General features: G+C 16.8%; 4 protein-coding genes across 4 annotated transcripts; 2 read left to right on the top strand and 2 right to left on the bottom strand.

Moving 5' to 3' along the window:
• Positions 1-1880: 1880 nt before the first annotated feature.
• PRELSG_0933800 (conserved Plasmodium protein, unknown function) lies at positions 1881-4285 on the top strand (the record flags this gene model as incomplete). The annotated part of the gene is made up of 5 exons (XM_028676785.1): positions 1881-2967; positions 3056-3183; positions 3288-3411; positions 3576-3822; positions 3916-4285. 5 exons carry the CDS (start codon positions 1881-1883, stop codon positions 4283-4285), a joined length of 1956 nt encoding a protein of 651 aa, XP_028533239.1.
• Positions 4286-4605: 320 nt separating this feature from the next.
• PRELSG_0933700 (conserved Plasmodium protein, unknown function) lies at positions 4606-6252 on the bottom strand (the record flags this gene model as incomplete). Its single annotated transcript, XM_028676784.1, has 1 exon — positions 4606-6252. The coding sequence occupies one exon, from the start codon at positions 6250-6252 to the stop codon at positions 4606-4608; it is 1647 nt and encodes a 548-aa protein (XP_028533238.1).
• Positions 6253-7359: 1107 nt separating this feature from the next.
• On the bottom strand, positions 7360-15897 carry PRELSG_0933600 (conserved Plasmodium protein, unknown function; the record flags this gene model as incomplete). Its single annotated transcript, XM_028676783.1, has 2 exons — positions 7360-15629; positions 15744-15897. 2 exons carry the CDS (start codon positions 15895-15897, stop codon positions 7360-7362), a joined length of 8424 nt encoding a protein of 2807 aa, XP_028533237.1.
• Positions 15898-18916: 3019 nt separating this feature from the next.
• On the top strand, positions 18917-20995 carry PRELSG_0933500 (3-oxo-5-alpha-steroid 4-dehydrogenase, putative; the record flags this gene model as incomplete). Its single annotated transcript, XM_028676782.1, has 10 exons — positions 18917-19019; positions 19145-19186; positions 19511-19591; positions 19689-19818; positions 19910-20032; positions 20133-20241; positions 20406-20463; positions 20563-20679; positions 20790-20883; positions 20962-20995. The coding sequence occupies 10 exons, from the start codon at positions 18917-18919 to the stop codon at positions 20993-20995; spliced, it is 891 nt and encodes a 296-aa protein (XP_028533236.1).
• Positions 20996-21331: the final 336 nt, after the last annotated feature.

The raw sequence follows: 21331 nt of genomic DNA, 5'->3' as shown, positions 1-21331 counted from the left end.
TTTTTTTTAATATAATTTTTATTCTTATTTAAAATATTTTTTAAATAAAAAGTACACATTTAATTATGTACTTTTTTTATTTATTAACTTCAAATGATTCCTAATTTTTTTTTTTTTTATATACTGAATTTGATTTTATTTTTAATTTTAATTTCAATTTAATTTAATTTAATTTTTTATTTTCGATATAATTCTTTTTATTTTTAATTCACTCTTTTATCTTTGGTTTTTTTTTTTTTTTTTTGTTTCTTAGAAACAAGTTTTTATGCTTCGTATATATTATATATATATATATATATATATTTTTTTAGAACATTATTTACTACAAAGAGTAAAATAAAATTTTAATGTTGCATAATAAAAAAAAATAGAGAAATACATAAATGCTCTCTTTTTTTTTTTTTTTTTGTTTTTATTTCAAATATTCCAAAATTAATAAAAATTTATTTGTATTGTAAATAGTTTTATCTATTTTATTATTATATATGGAAAATACAATGTACGTAATAATAAAAAGAAAAAAAAAAAAAAAAATTGATTAAATTGTAAACTTGTAATGGGTTATTGTTATTTTTATTAAAGTATGTACACCATTTAAAATTATAAAAATTTTAATTTTAAAAGTATTTTAAAATTTCCATAAGAATATGAATGCTTTAGTTGATTAAGTTGATTAATTTTTTTTATAAGTTCAATGTAATTTACATTTAATTTTTATCTTAATATATATTTAACTTCATGTACTATAAAAATAAATAAATAAACTTTATTAAATAACTTTGTATTAAAATATATATATTTTTTATGGAAAGAAAAAAATTATAATTTATATCCTTATTCTTTTTTTTTTTTTTTTATCATATTCCTCTAAAAGCTGATTGTTTTTCTTCCAGTTAAGAATATAACATCTTTTTTGTTGTATAATTACATTTCGTATTTAAATTATTAATACAATTTGAAGTTATATTAATGAAATTTAATTAGAATATCGTAGTTTGCTTGATTCTTTTCTATTTTTTTTCTTTATAAAAAATATAAAATATTTAACAGATCCTATAATCATATAAATATTTTAATAATATTTTTTTACTTACATTTTGTTATTTGATAAAACTTTCACTTTACCTTTAGCATCCTTACACCATCTTATCCTTAAAATGTTTTTTTTTACTTTTAACTAAATTGTTTGTATCTTATAAATCAGCATTTTAAAAACTGAAATAAACTATATTATTTTGTATCAATTTTATGTATATGGGACTGAATGAATATGTATTAATATATAAAGGCATTATTATAACTGAAATCTTGCACCTAAGTATTATAAAATACTTAAAATTAAGTAGAAGAGAAACAAAAAAAAAAAAAAATTGTATCTAAATTGTCAAATTAAAAAATTTTTAAAAAAAAAAAATTTTAATTAAATAGATATTTTTTATTTTATATATCATTTCTTATTATGTGCACCAAAAAGCACATAATTAATTGTTAGTTTAATCTAAAATAGCTATTTTAAAAAGTGTTAAAATTTTTTTTATTTCATTCTACATATTTTTTTTTTATTCTAATATTTCAATTAAATATTATATTTTTTTTTATTATTAAGATTGTCTTATTTCTTTTTAATTATTTATTTGAAAATATAAAATTCATAATATTTTGATTTTTAATTTGCTTTAATAAAAAATGTGTAAATAAAATAATGAAATTTTTAAAGTATAAAGATACCTTATAGTATTCTAATAGACTAACAATAGACATAATTCTTTTTTAAGTGTTACTTTTTATTATAAATTAGAATAGAAAGATGCGTTATATATCATAATAAAATGAAATTCAAAATTTTCATTGTACTTTTTAAAATAATAACTTTTAGAAATATGCTTAATTTTATTGTTAATACAACTCTATCAGAAGGATTTAATGATTTTGATAGTAAATTAACTAATAAATTTAATAATATAAATCATAAAAATAAATATGATAAAATAATTTCTAGTAAATATTCAGATATTTCTTTAGGAAATAAAAGTAAAATAACTTTTTTCGAATTAAGTAAGAAAAAAAAAAAAAAAAAAAGAAAATATTATGATGATGAAAATAATGATTATGATTCCAGTCCTTCATATGACGAAAATAGTAATGATGATGAGTATGAAAGTGTTCCTAAAAAAAAAAAATTTTCTTCATTTAATTTTTTAAGAAAATATAAGTTATATAATAATGATGATAATGATAACAATGAAGATGAGGACGATGGTGAATATAACCATAGAAGGAGTAAAAAGCATAAACATAGAAAAAAAAAATTTCAAAATTATATTTTAGATGATGGAAACAGCAATGGAATAAATAATAACAATAATATGAATAATAATAATATGAATAACAATAATAACATGAATAACAACAATAACATGAATAACAATAATAATATGAATAACAATAATAATATGAATAACAATAATTATATGAATAACAATAATAATATGAATAACAATAATAATATGAATAACAATAATAATATGAATAACAATAATAATATGAATAACAACAATAATATGAATAACAACAATAATATGAATAACAATAATAATATGAATAACAACAATAATATGAATAACAACAATAATATGAATAACAACAATAATATGAATAACAACAATAATATGAATAACAATAATAATATGAATAACAACAACAGTAATAATAAAGACATTTCTAATATTAATGCTGCTTATGCAAGTAATGGTAATAATGTCAATAAAGGAAATGAATCAAATTCCCAAATGTATGGGAATGTTGCAACAGGAGTTATAGTGACAGATCCCTTAGAAGGAAATAGTAATTCTGATTATTCAAAATTAATAAGTAACAATCTTAAATTCAATACAAATGAAATGATATGTAATTCAATTAATTGTAATGGCTTATCTAACTCAGCTAATGAAAAAATATCTTTAAGTGGTATATATATACATTTGTAAATTATATGAAAATTTTTAATTTAAATTATAAAAATGTAATACTACATTTAATTTTCTTTTGTTTTTAGATTGCACAAATATAGCATATTGCAGTAATTGCATAATTTTAAATAGCCCCAAAGAACAATGTGATAAAATTAAAAATTTAAACACAGAAAATATTCTTATATCTTCAGGTTTCATTGATTCAACAAATGTTAATATCGAAGAAATTAAATATTAGTCTCTCATAAAAAAATATATATATATTTTAGTTTTTCGTTTAATATTATATATATTTATATAACTTTTTTTTTATAGTTATATAATAAAAATAATGTAATAAATATACCCTTTAACTGGTCTAACCCTTTATTCGACTTCTCTAAATGTATACCTGATGTAAATAAATTCAAACTAGCTTCTAAACAATTTTTAAGTAAAGGTTTCTAATATTAAAATCATTCATAATTATATACAATAATTTTATGTATTTAAAATTGATAACTACTTTTTTTTATATGTATAATATATGTCTTTATTTTTTATATCTAAAAAGATTATTTTATTTCTAATAATAATTTTCATTTTTTTTTATATTTTGTTTAGATAAAAATATAGTATCAAAATATTTGTTCAGACTAGCTAATTTATATGTATATGCTACAAAGATAATAGAAGATAATAATTCTAATCCTTTAAAAATAACTATTAAATTTAATAATATTAACATCGATTCGTTAAAGCAAACTGAGCATTTAAAGAATGAATATAACTCAGTTTTGCCATGCCCTTTGAATATTTTTAATGTCACATCATTTAATATACATTTAACTCAATCTTTAGTATTTTATCAGTAATATATAATTATAAAATGAAATCATAAAGATGAAGAGAAATATTAAACTTTGTGAATTTTTAAATATATGAATTTTTTTTTTTTTTTCAGACGTTTATTTATTCCAGAAACCAATCTTTCAATAGACAGCAAAAACTTAAGTATTGAAATAACAAATGATCAAGGATATAATGTAAGTAATTACTTTTTTTATGCAAAGATTGATTGTCCCAAAACAAATGATGCAATAGAAAAGGAAGTAAAAGATTCAGAACCATCTCAATATAATTTACAAGCTACTGTTGAGAATAATAAAAATGAAAAAGAAAAAAATTTACATGCAAGTAATATTGGAACTTTCGAAATTCTAAAAAATGATAGTTTAAATGATTTTAAAAAACATTCATACACATATAAAAATGCTATAAGTTATTTTATTTCTTTAATTTGTATAACTTTTTATTTTACTTTTATAAGTTAGTTTTATTTATTTGTTTACATCAGGATTTTTATTTTAATGTCTCTTATTTCAATATCTAAATTTGTGCTTTTAATATGTTCTTTTGTTTTTTTATAAAATTTTACTTTTTAAGAAATATTAACTTTTCTTCAGTTTTGTTTTACTTGTAAAAAAATATATTTTTTTAATGAATTAAATAAAAAACAATGTACATATATATATATATGTAATTATTATGTTTCTTATATGAAACTTTTGGTTACAATAGATTTAACTTCTCTGTTTATTTTATTATTTCTATACTTTTCCTGTTTATAAATAAATATATCATTTTTCATATATTATACAATATTGTTTTTGATTAATAAAGAGATTTGATCAGTATATATTTCAATTAAATCACTAAAATTTTGAATATCTCCAATGAAATCTTTTTCATAGGATTTCTGATATTCAAAGATCGAGTTGTTATTTTTGTCCGCATAATTTTCAATTAAATTTTTAATGTTATCATATTTCTTTTTTAGTTTTCTCATCTCATCAAAATTTAATTCATTAATGTGCTTATCTTTTAGCTTATCATTTTTTTTTTTATTGATATATTCATTAATAAGTTTTGAAGTTGTAGATACTTCTTTTTGTATTTTTATCAGTATATCTACACAAGCTTTTATTTCTTTAACCAAAGAGATATTTTCTTCTATAGAATTTTTATTCAGTATAGGATAATCAAATTTAACTAATATATCTTCTAACTCTTCTAATTGTTCATATACTTTATTTAGCATTAGAAAATATTCTTCAGTAAATATTCTTTTATTTTTTAATTTTTCTAAATTATAAAATAAATTGTCAATTTCTAAGCTATCTTTCTGAGTTTCCACTTTTAATAATTGAAATATTCTTTCTATCATTTTATATAATTTTAGAGTTATTTTAATGTTTTTTGTGTTTTTTTCCAATTTTCTTTTCTCTATTAAATAAAAATTTTTTTTTTCTTTCAGAATATTTAAATAGATATTAATATTATTACATAAATAATCGTATGATTTATTTTCATCCTTTGAACTTAATAAATATGGTAATATAATATCTGAACAGGTATATATGTAATTTTTATTATGCATTTCCTCAATTTTTTTATGACAAAAATGCTTACTTCTTTCTAATATGCACGAATCAATAGTTGTATTAAATATATTTTGCTCAACTATAGAACAGTTATTAAAAATATTAACCATATCTATACAGTTCTTAATTTCTTCCTTTTTAAAATTAAATGTTTTAATTAAAGCTTTCCTATAAAAATCATTGTAAATTGATTTTCTTATCTCATTTTCTTCTATACTTTTTCTTTCGTAAGAACTTTCACAAAAAAGTTTTGCATCTAAAATAATTTTTTTTTCAAAATTTAATGATGCACAATGGACTAAAGGGTCTCGATCTCCTTTTTCAATACATCTTTTTATTAAAGAAATAAAAAAAAATTTTGTTTTGTAACATTTTTTTATTTTTGAGTTATATATGTCATCTTCATCTATATTATGTTTTTCATTTTCTTCAGAAATATTCATATTAGTTTTACTATCATTCCCATCTATATATTCTTTCATACTATTTTCATTACTTATATTTTTGTCTTTTATTATTTTATTTTCTATATTTATATAATTTATTTTGCATAAAAGCTTCTGAATTTCTTTATAGCAGTTATAATTATTCATATTATGTTTTTCTAAAACATAATTGCCAATTTTATTATATTTTAAGCAATTGTTATCATACTTATAATTTTTTAATAAATCTTCATAATAAATTAAGCCATTACTAACTTTTAAACATAAATTTGTAAGACTATCATTAACATTTAGCAAATTATTTTTATGAAAAATATCTTCCAATGCATTTTTGCAACTGTATATTTTATTCAGACAAAATAAAAATTCAAAAAGATATAAAAAAAATTTAGTCAAAATTACGTTCTTCATAATTTAACAATTAAATAAAAATAAAAAGGAACAAAAATACAAGAAGAAAAAAGAACAAGAAAAAAAAAAGGAATTAGCAAAACAAGTATTAATAAAATAATTTTTTTATATAACTATTACTTTTCAAAGATTTTTACAAAAAAAAAAAAAAAAAGAAAAGAAATACAAAAAATATAAATTTTAATAAAAAGAAGACAAATTATACTTTTTTACATAATAATATTAGGTAGTTATATATTAGAAGTTTCCAGAAAAAAAAAAAAAGTTTAATATTTTATAGAAAATTCAAATGTGAAATTTTATTAACTTAATAAAAGTTAATATATTAATATGTAAGAAATACATAAGTATTCTAGAACTTTTTCAAAAGAAAAGTAGTTTATGTTCAATAGCATTATTAATTTTATCTATTTATCTAATAAAGATATATATATACATATATTGAAATATATACAAATTATTACAACTTATTTTATTCTCCTTCATTATTTTCTGTGTAGATACAAAAAAAAAAAAAAAAAAAAAAATGTATAACATATAAAATTTAATAAAAAAATATCTTTTGTCTATTAATTAATGTAGGTATTCCTGTTTTTATTACAATCTGCAATGCCTTTAATGTGTAAAAGAACAAAATGCATATTAAGGTGTTTAACAACATTACACAAAAGAATTAAAAAAAAAAAATTATTAATTTATTTTTATATTCTAATTTATAAAACTTTTAGAACAATTTAATTTCAAATAAAAAAAAAGAATAAATAAAAAAGAAGAGAAAGTTGATTCAAAAAAATTATATATTAAAAAAAAAGTATGTATATATATATATATATATATTAAGCTTTTACAAAAAAAATTGTCAAAAGGTATTAGAAAAAAAATTTGACATTTAAAGAAAAAAAGGAGAAAAATAAATTTATACTTAAAAAAATGATTTAAAACTGTTAAAAGATTTATATATAAATAATACATTATATATATAAATTCTTTATATATATGCATATCAATGTTGCTTTATGCATAATTATTTTTTATGCACGTTTTTAACAATAAAAAAAAAAAAATTTAATAATTTATATATATATACTATTATTATTATTATTATTATTATTTTCTGTAGTATTCTATATAATAAAAGGGAACAGCATAAGATAAATTAAAAAGTATTACAGAATTATTATCAAAGTGCATAGAATCATAATTATTGTAATAATTATAAATTTGGTTTTCTGATGTTTTCATAAACTCATTAAAAGATAATTTATTATAATTAAATGATTTCCCTTTATGTAATGCTACAATAATTATTCTATAATTATCCACGTTCATTTTATTATTATTAATGTAAGTATCATAAAAATTTGTCGCGTCATGTATTAACTTAAAAAAAATTGCAAAATTTTTAATGTTAGAAGAATTTTTTTCAAAAAATTTTTTATTACAATCAAAACCATGAGAATCACTAAAAATTTTATCCATTAAATTGAATTTTGAAATAAAAAAATATAAATTATTTTTGTCAAATTCATAATTTATTTTTTTCATTATGGGAATTATATTTTTTATATTAATTTTTTTATCTATTAAAGATAAAAAATTGTCTAGAAAATATTTAGTGCATGTCTTTAATATTCTCTTTTCATTTAAGGAATATTTAACATCATTAAAATTATTTTGTTCTATGAAAATTCTATTAATTAGATTAGTTTCATAATTGTTATTTATATATAAGCATATAGTTGAATTTTCATAAATTTTATAACTACCTCTAAATTTATTTTTTATATATTTATAAAAATTATAACAGTCAAAAGCATAAAATAATAAATTATTGTAAGAAAAATGAAAAATATCTGAATAATCTTTTTCTAAAAACAATGAAACCTTATGTGTTTGTCTCTTTTGCTCAATGTTGTATATATTTAACATAATAAAATTATGTATTCTCCTATTATCTTCATAGAACAATGAGGTGAAAAATTTATTAAATAAATATAATCTATTTGATTTACTAATATCTGAATCTTCAATATTTTCATAATTTAAATTTTTTAAAACAAAATTTAAGTTATACAATTCTTTATCCATGATGCTATTTACATTATTGCTATCTTTTTCTTCATCATTTTTATTTTCATTATATTTCATTAAATTTTCATTTAAATTTTCAAGATTATTGTTGGCTGGATATTGATCATTCAATAATTTATCCTCTTTAATATTTGTATCATCTTCATTCTGATTTATTCTGCTATAATTTTTCATCTTATTATTTTCTAATTCGTTATTTTTAATTTTCTTTAATTTTTCATCTGAATGTGTTTCACTATTCTTTTTATTTATCTTATTCTCTTCTTTTTTTAAGAATGTTGAATAATTCTCTACATTATTATCATTTTTTGTATTTATGTTTTTTATACACAATACACTATTAGTTCTTTCTAATTTGTTATCTATTTCTTCATCTTCTTTTATGCTTTTTTTTTCTTTTTTTATTAATTTATATTTTACATCTTTCAAATCACTTTGTATATTCATCATTACATTCATTATTTTATTTAAAACATCAGAATCTTTTTCATTTTTAAAATTATTATTTTCATCATATATATCATTTTTTTTACTTTCTAATTCATTATTATTATTATTATTATTATTATTATTATTATTATTATTATTATTATTATTATTATCATTGTTATTTATATGATTATTCGCATCGTCATAATTATAATCATCATAATACTGTTTATTGTAGCAATATATTTTATTATTATCATCAAATTTTTTGCATTCGAAATGATCATAATCATTGCACATATTATAACTAGAATTATAATTTTTATAATTTGAAATATTTTCTTTATAATTTAAATCATTTATATTATATTTACAATTATTATTAATGCATCTGTCATCTATTTTATAATAAAAGTTGTTTTTATCATAATTATTATTTGTATGATAATCTTCAGATATATATTTTTTGGAATTTTTATCATAATTAGAACATAATTTATCATTATAATTATTTTCCTTATGATAACTAATACAGTTATTATTATCTTTTATATATATTTGTTTATATTCTTCCTCAAGACAATTACTATCACTATAAAGATTTTTATTTTTTTCTATATAATATCCATTATGCATATTTGAAATAATTTTATTATTATTATTTAGTACATAATTGTTATCTTTATCATTATAAAAAATTAAATTTTCTTCATCTATTTTTTTATTTCTTAAAGATTTCGCATTTTGTTCATTCCAGTTATTTTCATCCTTTTTTACTAAATAAGAATCGTTCATTTCTTTAAAATTACTATAATTTTTTCTGATGTCTGTAAAATGAAATTCATCATGCCTCATATTATTAAAATTTTTATCATCATATTTTTTTTTATTATTTTTTTGCTTTTCTATTATTTCTTCCTCAAATGGATAAATAGCATCATTTTTATCATATTTTTCATTTCCTCTGAAATCTTTATCTAAAATTTTTTTATTATTTTCTGACATATAATTGTCTGTATAGTTATAATTATGATCATAATTAAATTTTTCATTATAATTATTTTCTTCATTAAAAATTTTAGAATTTTCATTGTTTTTCTTATAATCAAAATTATTATTTTCTAATTGCCTCTTTCTATTATACACTTTATGATATTTTCCATTATTTCTTTCTTCAATGGTACCATTAAAATATTCTTCTTTTAAGTATTTTTCATTTTCTTTGTTTAAATTATTATCTTTATAATTTAAATTTACATCAAAATTAGTAAAATTTTTATATTTCCTATTACCATTTATATTTTCTTTATTGACTGTATTATATAATGACTCATTAAAAATGGCTTCTTCACAATTACTCATTTCTTCATTATTATATTTTACATTTGCATTTTTTTTCATAAACAAACCTGATTCCATTTTTATCTTGTCATTTTTTTGATAAGGATATTTGACATTCACTTCTTTAATATTATTTTTTCTTTTATTTTCTTCCTTTAATTTAAGTATAGGTTCATTTCTAATTTCATATGAATAATCGTCATACAAATAATCTTCAACAACTTGTTCTTTATGCGTAATTCGGTTTTTATTATTTCCTAAATTAACTAAATCTCTATTATTATATGTTTTTATTTTATGATCACTTACATCTATTAAATAATTTTTATCATTTTCTTCATTGTAAATATTTCTTGATATGTTTTTGTTATCACTTTTCATATATTTATTTGGTTCTATTTTATTTTTATCAATTTTACTTTCAGAATCAATTTGATGCATATGAAATATATTTATCTTATCTAAGTAATCATTGCCATTTAATGTCTTTGTATCTTTTCTTAACTCAATTTCATTTGAAGAAATCACATTATTAAAAAAATGCTTTTTTTCTTTATTCATTTCGTAATTATTATTTTCATTTTCCTTCTTATAATAATAATTGTTTTTATTATATTTATCTTTAAATTCCTTATTTTTTATATAACCTTGTTCTTTTTTTTCCAAATAACAATTATTCACATTATTACATTTATCTAAGTAATAAATAGAATTATCATCTCCTTTATTACTTTTATTGCCAATAAAATCATTATTGTATTTATAAATATTATCATCATAATTAAAATTAATTGAACTGTTTTTGTATTCATTTTCAGTATGCATATTACTGTTATAATTTTTGTTTACATAACTTAGTTCGTAATTATTGTAATTAATACTATTATTATAATTAAAATTGTTATTATTAAATTTATAATAATTATTTTCTTCTATTTCTATCATTTTATCTTCATTATATTCATTTATTTTAAAATTCTGATTAATTTTCTCTTTTGAATTATTTTCATTATGATTATCATTATGAACATTATTATTTGCAATAATGTTTTTTCTACTAAATACTTGTTCATTGTAACTTATATTATTTTTATCTAAATGAATAAAAGTTTTAGTATTTTGAACACTACTTGGTGTAAGTTCTTTTCTTACAGTATCATTTCTTAAAAATGAATCATTTTCATTAAGGGATTCAATCAAAGTATGTTTCTTATCATTCATTAAATGGTTGATAGGAATATACATTTCATCCTCACATTCTATATTTATATCATTTTGTTTAATCGTGCTTTTTTCTTTAAGTAAATGCTTATTTTTGATCATATTATTATCATTTTTAAATAATTCATTATTTTTTCCACATTGTTTATCATTTTTTTCATACATTTTATCTTTTTTTTCGTCATAATAATTTGTATTAATTGTCACTAATTTATCAATATCTGATTCGCTTAATGTTTTCCTTTTATGCATTTTTTTTTCTTTTGAATTCTTCTGTGTATCTAAATCATCATTACTAGATTTAACATAATTATTAAATAAATTTTTATATGTGTTATTTTCTTTTCGTATTGAAAATATATTATTATTAACTCCTATATTTTTATTTTTTTCATTTAATATTAAATTGGTTTCACTTAATACTTTATTGTAAGAAAAATCACTTTTGTTATTTTTATTTTCTTCTTTCTCTGTATTACAATGTAAAAGCACATCTTTCATATTTTCTTTTATTTTGTCATTAAATATGAAATTATTTTCTGATTTATTTTCATTATAATGATTGGTATGATTAGTATTATTTTTAGTAGTTGTGAAAACAGATATATCCTTGATTTCATTTAAGGACATTCTATTAAAATTATTCCTATTGTTACTTTGTAACATGTTTTTGCTATTCACTATTTCTTCTTGAGACAATTTCCATTCATTAAGAATAACAGAATTTTGCACTGATTTTTGAAAATTATTATTATTATTATCATAATCTACTGAATTATTTATATTATCAAAAAAAAAAACTGGAGAATTATTATTAATACCTAAATTTAATATATCGGGTATACTTGTCATGTTACTGTTTTTTATTATACTTTCATTTGATTTATATTGCATTTTCTTAAATTCATTATTGTTTTTATTTTCTGCAATATCTATAATATTGCAATTTTTCAAGTTACTAATTTCTTTTTCATTTATCATGCTCTTACTTTTATTCATATCATTATTTTTATCATTACTTCTATTAATGTAAAAGCTATTTTCATTTATAAAATTTTTATTACTAGTATGACTATTATTTATATAATTCTCTATATTAGTATCATAAAATTCGTTTTTATTTGTATTAATATCAACATTTAACTTTTCATAATTTTCATTAATTTTTTTATGTGATGATAAATCATCTTGATCTAATTGCCTATTTTTTTCTTCATAAATGATTTTTCGTTTAATTGTGCTACATTCATAATTATCAATTTTATCATTTATCTTATTAATATTTGAATTATCCTTTAAATTAGAATTATTAATTAAAAATGCATTATTATTGTCATAGTTAAATTGTTTATATTTTTCATATTTATTATTAATATTCTCATGTGATTTATTCCTTTCTTGAGTATAACTACCCATTTCAAAAACTTCATCATTATTATTTACTGATTTCAATTTGTCCAAATTGTATGTATTGTTATTATAATTTACATCTGTATCTTTCATATCCTGATTCTCATTACATAAATTATCATTTAATCTTTTCTTTATAATATAATCACTGTTACTATCAATCATGCTTGTATCCTCTTTTTTTTTTAAATTATCCTCTAATAATGTATTATTATTTATCATTATATCCTCTTTATTATTTGATGTGTGCATCTGGTTAGAGTTAATTATACTATATTTATTTATAGTACTTTCATTCATATAATATTGTGTGTTTTCTGATTTATAATTATCTATTTTTTTTTTATTAGGATTATTTTGAGATTTATCTGTACTTAAAAAATGACTAAACTCTATACATTCTTTTTTATTTAACTCATTAGAAAGTTCTCTATTAAGAAAGGTATTTTGCAATTTTCCAAAATCAATATTTATTGATTTTCCTTGGAGACTATTTGTTTCATATTTTGAAAAGTTATTTATAGTATCGGTTCTGTTGATACTTGATTTCCTATTTTTTATAAAAATATCATTTTCTTCCAATATATCATTATGATGTTTATTAAAAGTTTGTATAATCGATGTTTTTGATTTCCTTTTTTCTATATTATAATCTTTTTGAAGACTCATAGTATTTTTTAATAGTACATTCTTATCTAATTCAAATTGAAATGAATTAAATTTACTTAAATTTGTCTCATTGTTATTTTTTTCTTTGTTATGTAAATTTTCTTCTAAATTATTTTTTAAATCTTTTTCTTCATTTATATTACTAGAAGATTGTTTGAAATTCATTTTATCATTTTTATCGTTATCATTTATTCTGTAATCTTCATTTTTTTGATAATTTTCGTTTACTTCTTTCTTTTCTGTATTATTATTTTCTGCTCTTTCGTTATAATGTGGTGATAACATGTCATTACAACTTAAAGATATTTTAAAAATGTTTTCTCCATTATTTTCTGAAGAAAAAGATGATTCTTTTTTATAATTTTTATCTAGACTCTTATCAATACTATCATTATCTAAATCTAAACTTTCTTTATTAAAATTCATTCCTTGTACAAAAATACTATCATCTAATATAATATTATCAAGAAATTTGTGCTCATTATTATTTTTCGTATAAATATCAATTATGCTACTATTTAAACTTTCCAATTTATTTAAACTTAAATCATTCAATATCTTATTTGAATTTGTTTTTTTATAATTCTCATTAAGATTTTCTTTATTATTATCATTAATGTCATTTATAAAATTAACTGAGGTACTTATTACATTACCTTTAATTGAATTATTTGTTTCATTCATATTATTTTCCTTTTCATGTTTTTTTAAAATTGTTCCTTTATTATAAATTTTGAAAATATTATTGGAAACATCACAATTTGACATTATGTTATTTTTTATTTTTTTATTATCAAAATTACCTTGATTATAATTATTATTGTTCTTTAATAAATCTATATCTTTGTTAATATTTTTTGTATTTTCTATTAAATTATCATTCAAACTAATATAATTCTTATTCATTTCCTTTCCGTTACTTATGTAACTCGTTTTACTAAAACTTATACTACTATTTAAATTAAAATTATTTGAATTATTTCTATTTTTTTTTGTATTCATGGATTCGTTCAACATCGTATTATTTCTAATAGAGTACACATGATCAGAAAAAGTATTATTTCTTCGTTTATTTTTATTTGAATTAAAGTATAATAATTCATTATTATCTACCTTATTCTTATAATCACTATTTTTTAAATCATTTTCATAATGAATATTATTAAAATTATTGTTTGAAACAAAACTTATATCAGATTTTTTACTTTTCATTATGTAGTTTTCTTCTTCATTTTCCCATTCCTTTTTTATATCATCATTATTCTTTTCATGAATATGTTTTATATTTGATTTGTTATCTATTTGATTTTTTTCATTCTCAGTAGATACATTCAAATTTTTATTAAATGAATTATTTATATTTCCTTTAAATGAAAATGCACTAATAGAAATATTGTCATTTATTAATGAATCGTTTAAATTAGAAAAATTGCTAACTTTAATATCATTTTCATTTATGGAAAAGTTGTTAGAATTATTTTTCTCATTAAATGAATAAAAACTAAATTCTTTTCTCAAACTTTCTGAAGACATTAACGATATATCTAAATTAATTTTATTTGAATTATCTTCTATATTATTTGCTATATTTTTGTATTCCTTTTTATTATTTAAAATTTCATCGAATTCTTTTTTGTTATCTGGATATGAACTATCATTATCATTACTATTCATAAAATTTTTGTTAATATGATTACTGCTATTTTTCATATAGTTTTTTGAATTTATAGAATCATTATGACTAAAATTTATATTTTTGTAATTAATATTTTCTTTTCCGCTTTTTTTCAATTCAGAAATGTTTTCATTATTCGATTTCATTAAAAAGCTTTTATTTTTTCCTAAGTTTTTAAGTGAACTTATTTCTGTAGTACTTTTTAATATTTCATCTACTTTATTATTTTTCTCAAAGTTGGTTTCATCAAGTTTAATACAATTTTTGTCAACAGTTTCATTATAGGAAATATTTTTATTGGAATTACTTTTGTAATTTTCATCTATTCTTTTTTGCATGTCCTCTTTTTCTATATCTTTTTCACTTGCCTTTTCATATTTTATTATTGTTTTCAATTTAGATAAACTATCATTTATGTTGTTGTACAAATTAATACTCCCATTTTTTGAATTTTTATTTTTTATTTCTATATTATACTTTTTATTTTCATCATTATTTGTTCTTTTACTTTTCAATGGAAAATAATGATTTATGTTTATATCTTCTTTTCCTACATAAAAAAAAATTTTTTTTTTCTTATAATTATTTTTATTTATAATTAATTATATGCTTTTTTTTTCTTTTTTTTTAATCTTACCATTATTTTTTTCGATACTATCTTTTTCGTTTTTTAATTTTTCATAATCATTTATAAAGTTGTAATCTTTAGAACAATTTTTATTTATGCATTCTTTATTATCATTTAAATCGTTTAATGATTCTATTTCATCTGTTGTATCAAAAACATCATGATATTCACTATCCACCATATTTTATATTTTTTTTTTAACATCAGTTAAAATATTTAATGAAACAAAAAAAAAAAAAAAAAAAAAAATTCAAAAAAAGTGTAAAGAAATATTAAAAAAAAAGTTAGAAAATATTTGAAAAAAAGAAAAAAAATAGTAATAATAAAAATAATAATTAGAAATTGTAAAAAAAAAAAGAAAAAAAAATTTACCATGAAGTAATATATCTAGAAAAAAAAAATTATTAAAATAATTTTGTATTTATTACAAAATTAAGTATTATCCGTTGTAACTAAAAAATAAGATAAACATATTTAAAAATTTAAAATTAAGTATTTCTCTATACAAACATAAAAATGTAAGGAAAAATATAATTATAAAAATAAATTATTAAAATATAATTTCTTTTTAATTGATTATTTTCTTTAAGATTTTAAAACTTATGGTGAGGTAGTATTTTATCCTCACTTTGTTATTTTATTATATATTTTTTTGAATTACATTTTTTGATTATTTATTTTATTTTTTTTTTTTTTTATTGAAAATATTGAAAAATTAAAAAAAGATCGTTACTTAAAAATGAATATTAAATTTTAATGTGTAATGCTATAAATATGGTAAATCCTTTAAAAAAAAAACATACACTGTTTTCATTCATGTATATTCTTTTATAATATATATATATACAAACATATTTTAATAATGCCTAATAATTGTAAAAAAAAAAAAAAACTAATTCTATTAATATTAACAGTAAAATATTTATTTTTAATCTTTTATTCACATGCGTCAATTTTCAATTTTTTTTCTTTTTAGTCATTAGAAAAATATATTTTAATTAATTAAAAAAAAATTTTAACTAGAATATGCATATAATATTTATTTTTCTAATATAACTTTAAAAAAAATTTTGTTTTAAAATAAAAGTGTATTTATTTTGAAGATTTTTAATTATTTAAAAAAAATTTTATTATGCATGCTATTATCAATATTTTTTATATTTTCTTTTATAATATTAGAATATGTTTTCTATTTCCTTTTTTTTTTCTATGCTTTGATACTAACTTCAATTTTTATTTTAAATAATAAAAAGACAAAAAAAGAATATAAAGAAAGTGTGTGTTTCTCATGAAATTCTAATATTACTACTCAATCATAAAATAAAATTTATATTTAAACTGTATGCTTGTTACATTGATAATATAAAAATAGACAGCATTTTTTTTATTTTTTTAATAAAAAGATAAAAAAGAAGTTCATAAATGAATAAATTAAAAAATAATAGAACTTTATTCAAGATATTTAATTTAAAATGTGTAAAACAATTTATAAATATATTTTTCCATTTATTTTATATTTGTTGCTTTTAGTATATTTAAAAATATATTTATAAAAAAAATATATGTAAATTTTCACAAAAGTATATATATGTTTTTTTATGTATATCTAAGATTTTTCTTTGTTAAAAATTAAATATTTTACAATCTAAATTTTTTCCTAATTATCTATTTATAAGGCTTTTTCCTTTATATTTCTATGTTAAATAAAGTCATTTAAAACATAATTTCAATTTTTCTTGTTTTAATTTAGTGTAAAGAAATAAGAAATTATAAAATGATTCTAGAAATGTCTTCATTTTTAAGTTCACATTTATATTCCAATATTTAATACTTTTTTAATATTTTATTTTTTATCGATAAATTGTTTGTATTATTAAAAAAGAAAAGAGTATAAGTAAAAAAAAAAAAAAAAAAGGTTTTTTAAAAAATATAGTAATGAAATTTCAATATTTATCTTAAAAGAAAAAATCAAAATATATTTTTTTTTTTTAAATAATTTTTTATTGTAATGTTCTATTAAAATTTATTGGAAATAACTTATTTCTCATTTGATTACTTAAGAATATCAAAAAATGAGTTATTTCTTAATGCTTCTAAATGTTAATTGCTTCACATCTTTTTAAAGAAATCATAATTCTAGTTTTATCTGTTTTTATAAGTTCAATATTATTTTTAATTAATAAATATAAATTCTTAAAAAGAAAAGACAAAAATCTAGATAAAGAAAAAAAAACATAATAATGTAAAAAAAAAAAAAAAGAATTATAAGTAATTTTATAAAACAATACTAAGCTTAAAAAATAATTATATTTTAAGTTAGTCTGAATGAGTAAATACATGGAATAAAAAAAAATTTGGAATAAAAATCTAAAAAAAAAAAATCAATCAATTTAGCATATGGATAAAAACAGAGACTTTTGTAATATAAAATTAAAAAAAAATAAAAATAAAAATAAAAATAAAAATAAATAAATAAAATAAATTATAATAAAGTAAAAATAAAATAATATTTCTTTAATACTTAATTTTATATTAAAAAAAAAAAAAAGAATACATAAAATAAATTAATGAATTATATAGAAAATTAAACATCTTTTTAGTTTATATTAAATTCAAAAAAAAAACTTCGAAAAATAAATATATATATATATATATTTTTTTAAACATTTATCATTTGAAGTTATTAAATTAAAATTAAATTAAAAAAAAATATTGACCCTATATTATCTTTTATATTTTTTTGCATTTCCGTAAGATATGTAATTTATATTTTAATATTTTTCATTGCACTTTTAAAAAAAAAAAAACTTTATACTAAGAGAAAAAAAAAAAAAAATTGGCGATGTAAGAAAAACAGGCAACAAATCATAAATACATTTGTAATTAAAATATTTTTTTTTTATTTAAATATATTTTTACTTATTTTATAGCATTATACATATATATATTATATATATATTTACTACAAAATATTAATTTATCATAAATTTTTTTTCCGTTTTTTATTCTTAATGGAATTTTTTAAGTATATATATAATATAATTCATGTAATAGATATATGTTTCTCTTTTTATTCTAACTAAATAAAACATTTATTTAAGTTTATAATATATATGAATATTCTCTATAGAATTAATAAAATATAATTTTAGAAATATTTTTTATTTAGTTTAAGAAAGATAATTTAAAAGTTAGAAAAAATGAAAGTAATTTTAAAAAAAAGAAATGGAAAATTCATAGATTGTTTTGATTCAAGTCCTTTAACAACAGTTGAAGAATTCAAAGAAATTTTTTATAAAAAATGTTAAAAAAAAGAATAAAAGAAATATAATAGTTTATGCATATATGTATTAAAAATTTGTAACTTTTAAATAAGAAAATGAGAAATCATTAATTATAAATAGAAATAATTTCCTTTTTATTCTTAGATCATTATTATCCGGAAAGACAAAAATGGAATTTAGATAGTGGTAAATATTAAATGTATACAAATGAAGTATATATATTTAAAAAGAAAAAAATTATTAAATATATTAATATGTTAGCAAATATTAGTAGATATTTAAATAATAGGAGCATATAACATTTGAGAAGAGAGAAAAATAATTTAAATATAAAGCATAATAAAAAAATTATAATACATTATATTGTTTTATAATAACACAATTTAATATATATATATATATATATATATATATATATATATATATATATATATATATATATATGTATTTCCTTTTTATTCAAATAATTTTATAATACTTATTAATGTTTTATTTTTATTTTTTTTAAAGCCGCAGGAAAAACTTTAAAAAGTGGAACTTTTGAAGAAAATGGAATCAAGGATAGTGATATACTAATATTTAAAGATCTTGGTAACTTTTTTTTTCTTTTAATTATTTTAAATAAAAAAACACTAGTATTTTTTTTGAATACTCTATTTATTTTATTATTGTTTCTTTTTTTTTATAGGAGTACAAATATCTTGGAGATTAGTTTATGTTATAGAATATTTAGGACCTATTTTAATTTTTCCTTTTTTTTATTTTTGCGATAAATATATTTATTCTCATACAAATAAAAATAAAAATATAATACAAATGTATGTTTTTTTTTTTTTTTTTTAAGTTTAATAATTTATTAATATTCTAATATATTTTTAATGATTTATCTTTTTTTTTTAATGAATATAGATTATCATTGTGGTTTTTATTATTTCATTTTATAAAAAGAGAATTTGAATCTTTATTTGTTCATCGTTTTAGTAATGCTACAATGCCTATTATAAGGGTTCCTATAAATTGTGGTCATTACTGGTAACCTTAAAATTGATGCTTACTTTTTTTCTCTATTTGTCAATATATTTACCTATATATAAATTTATGTATATATATATATATATATTTTTTTTTTTAGGGTATTATGTGGTGTAAATATTGGATATTATTTATTTCATCCATTATATAAACCTCATGCTATAGAATCAAAACCATTTTTAGTATATTCTCTTTTCTTTGTTTTACTAGTAATGCCTATATTTACGTTACTGCAAATTTTTCATGATAAAGCTTTGTATTATGTATTTTATTATTTTAAATACTTTAAAATATATTTTTATTTTATATATGTGCATTTATTTTTATATATTCACTTTATTGTAAAATATATGCTTATTTATTTTTTATTTAGATATTGGAATTTTTAAATTTAAAATGCCATTTGATATTAAGAAATTTAAGACCAAGAGGTAATGCACAATTTAAAATTTCCCTTTTTTTTCCATATAATTTTTAAATATTTACTTGAATTTTTTATCTTTTAACTTTTTTTTTTTTTTTTTATAAAGGAACAAAAAGTAGAGGAATACCTTATGGATATGGTTTTAATTATATTTCTTGCGCAAATTATTTTTATGAAGTTTTAATTTGGATTATATTTTCTCTCATAACTAATACTTTAACAGGTAAGGAAATAAAAAAAAATTACTAATAATAAAAAAAAAAATTATGAGAATTTTTTTTTTTTATATATATTATTTTAAAAATTTATTGTTATTTTTTTTTTTTACTAAAGGTTATATTTTTACTTTAGTTGCTACCATACAAATGGCAATATGGGCTATAAAAAAACACAAAAATTATAAAAGAGAATTTCCAAATTATCCAAAGTAATTCCCTTATAATTTTTTTTTGTTTTTGTTTTTGTTTTTCTTATTTCATATTCATTTTTTTTTTTTTTTTCTTAGATCAAGAAAAGCAATATTTCCTTTTATTTTATGAACATAAAATAAAATTGTCTATTTATAATGTTGTTTTATATTCTTTAACTTATTATCAAATAGAATTTATTTAAAGAAAAGTTTATTAAACTTAAATCAACAAAATTAAAAACATAAAAACAAAATATAAATGTTAAGAAAAAAAAAAAAATTTATTAATTATGTTATACTTTTGTTTTCATAACCCATAAAAATTAATCTTTTCTTTTCTTTTCTTTTTTTTAATATTTATATATTTTTTTAAAAAGATAAAAAAAAAAAAAATTCATACATATAAAAAAATAAACATCAAAAAAAAAAAAAATAAAAAATATAAAAATAAAATAATATTTTTAAA

This window comes from Plasmodium relictum, assembly GCF_900005765.1.
Source record: "Plasmodium relictum strain SGS1 genome assembly, chromosome: 9".
NCBI lineage: Eukaryota > Apicomplexa > Aconoidasida > Haemosporida > Plasmodiidae > Plasmodium > Plasmodium relictum.
The sequence above is the reverse complement of the archived record's forward strand: the minus strand, read 5'-3'. Positions and strand labels throughout refer to the sequence as shown.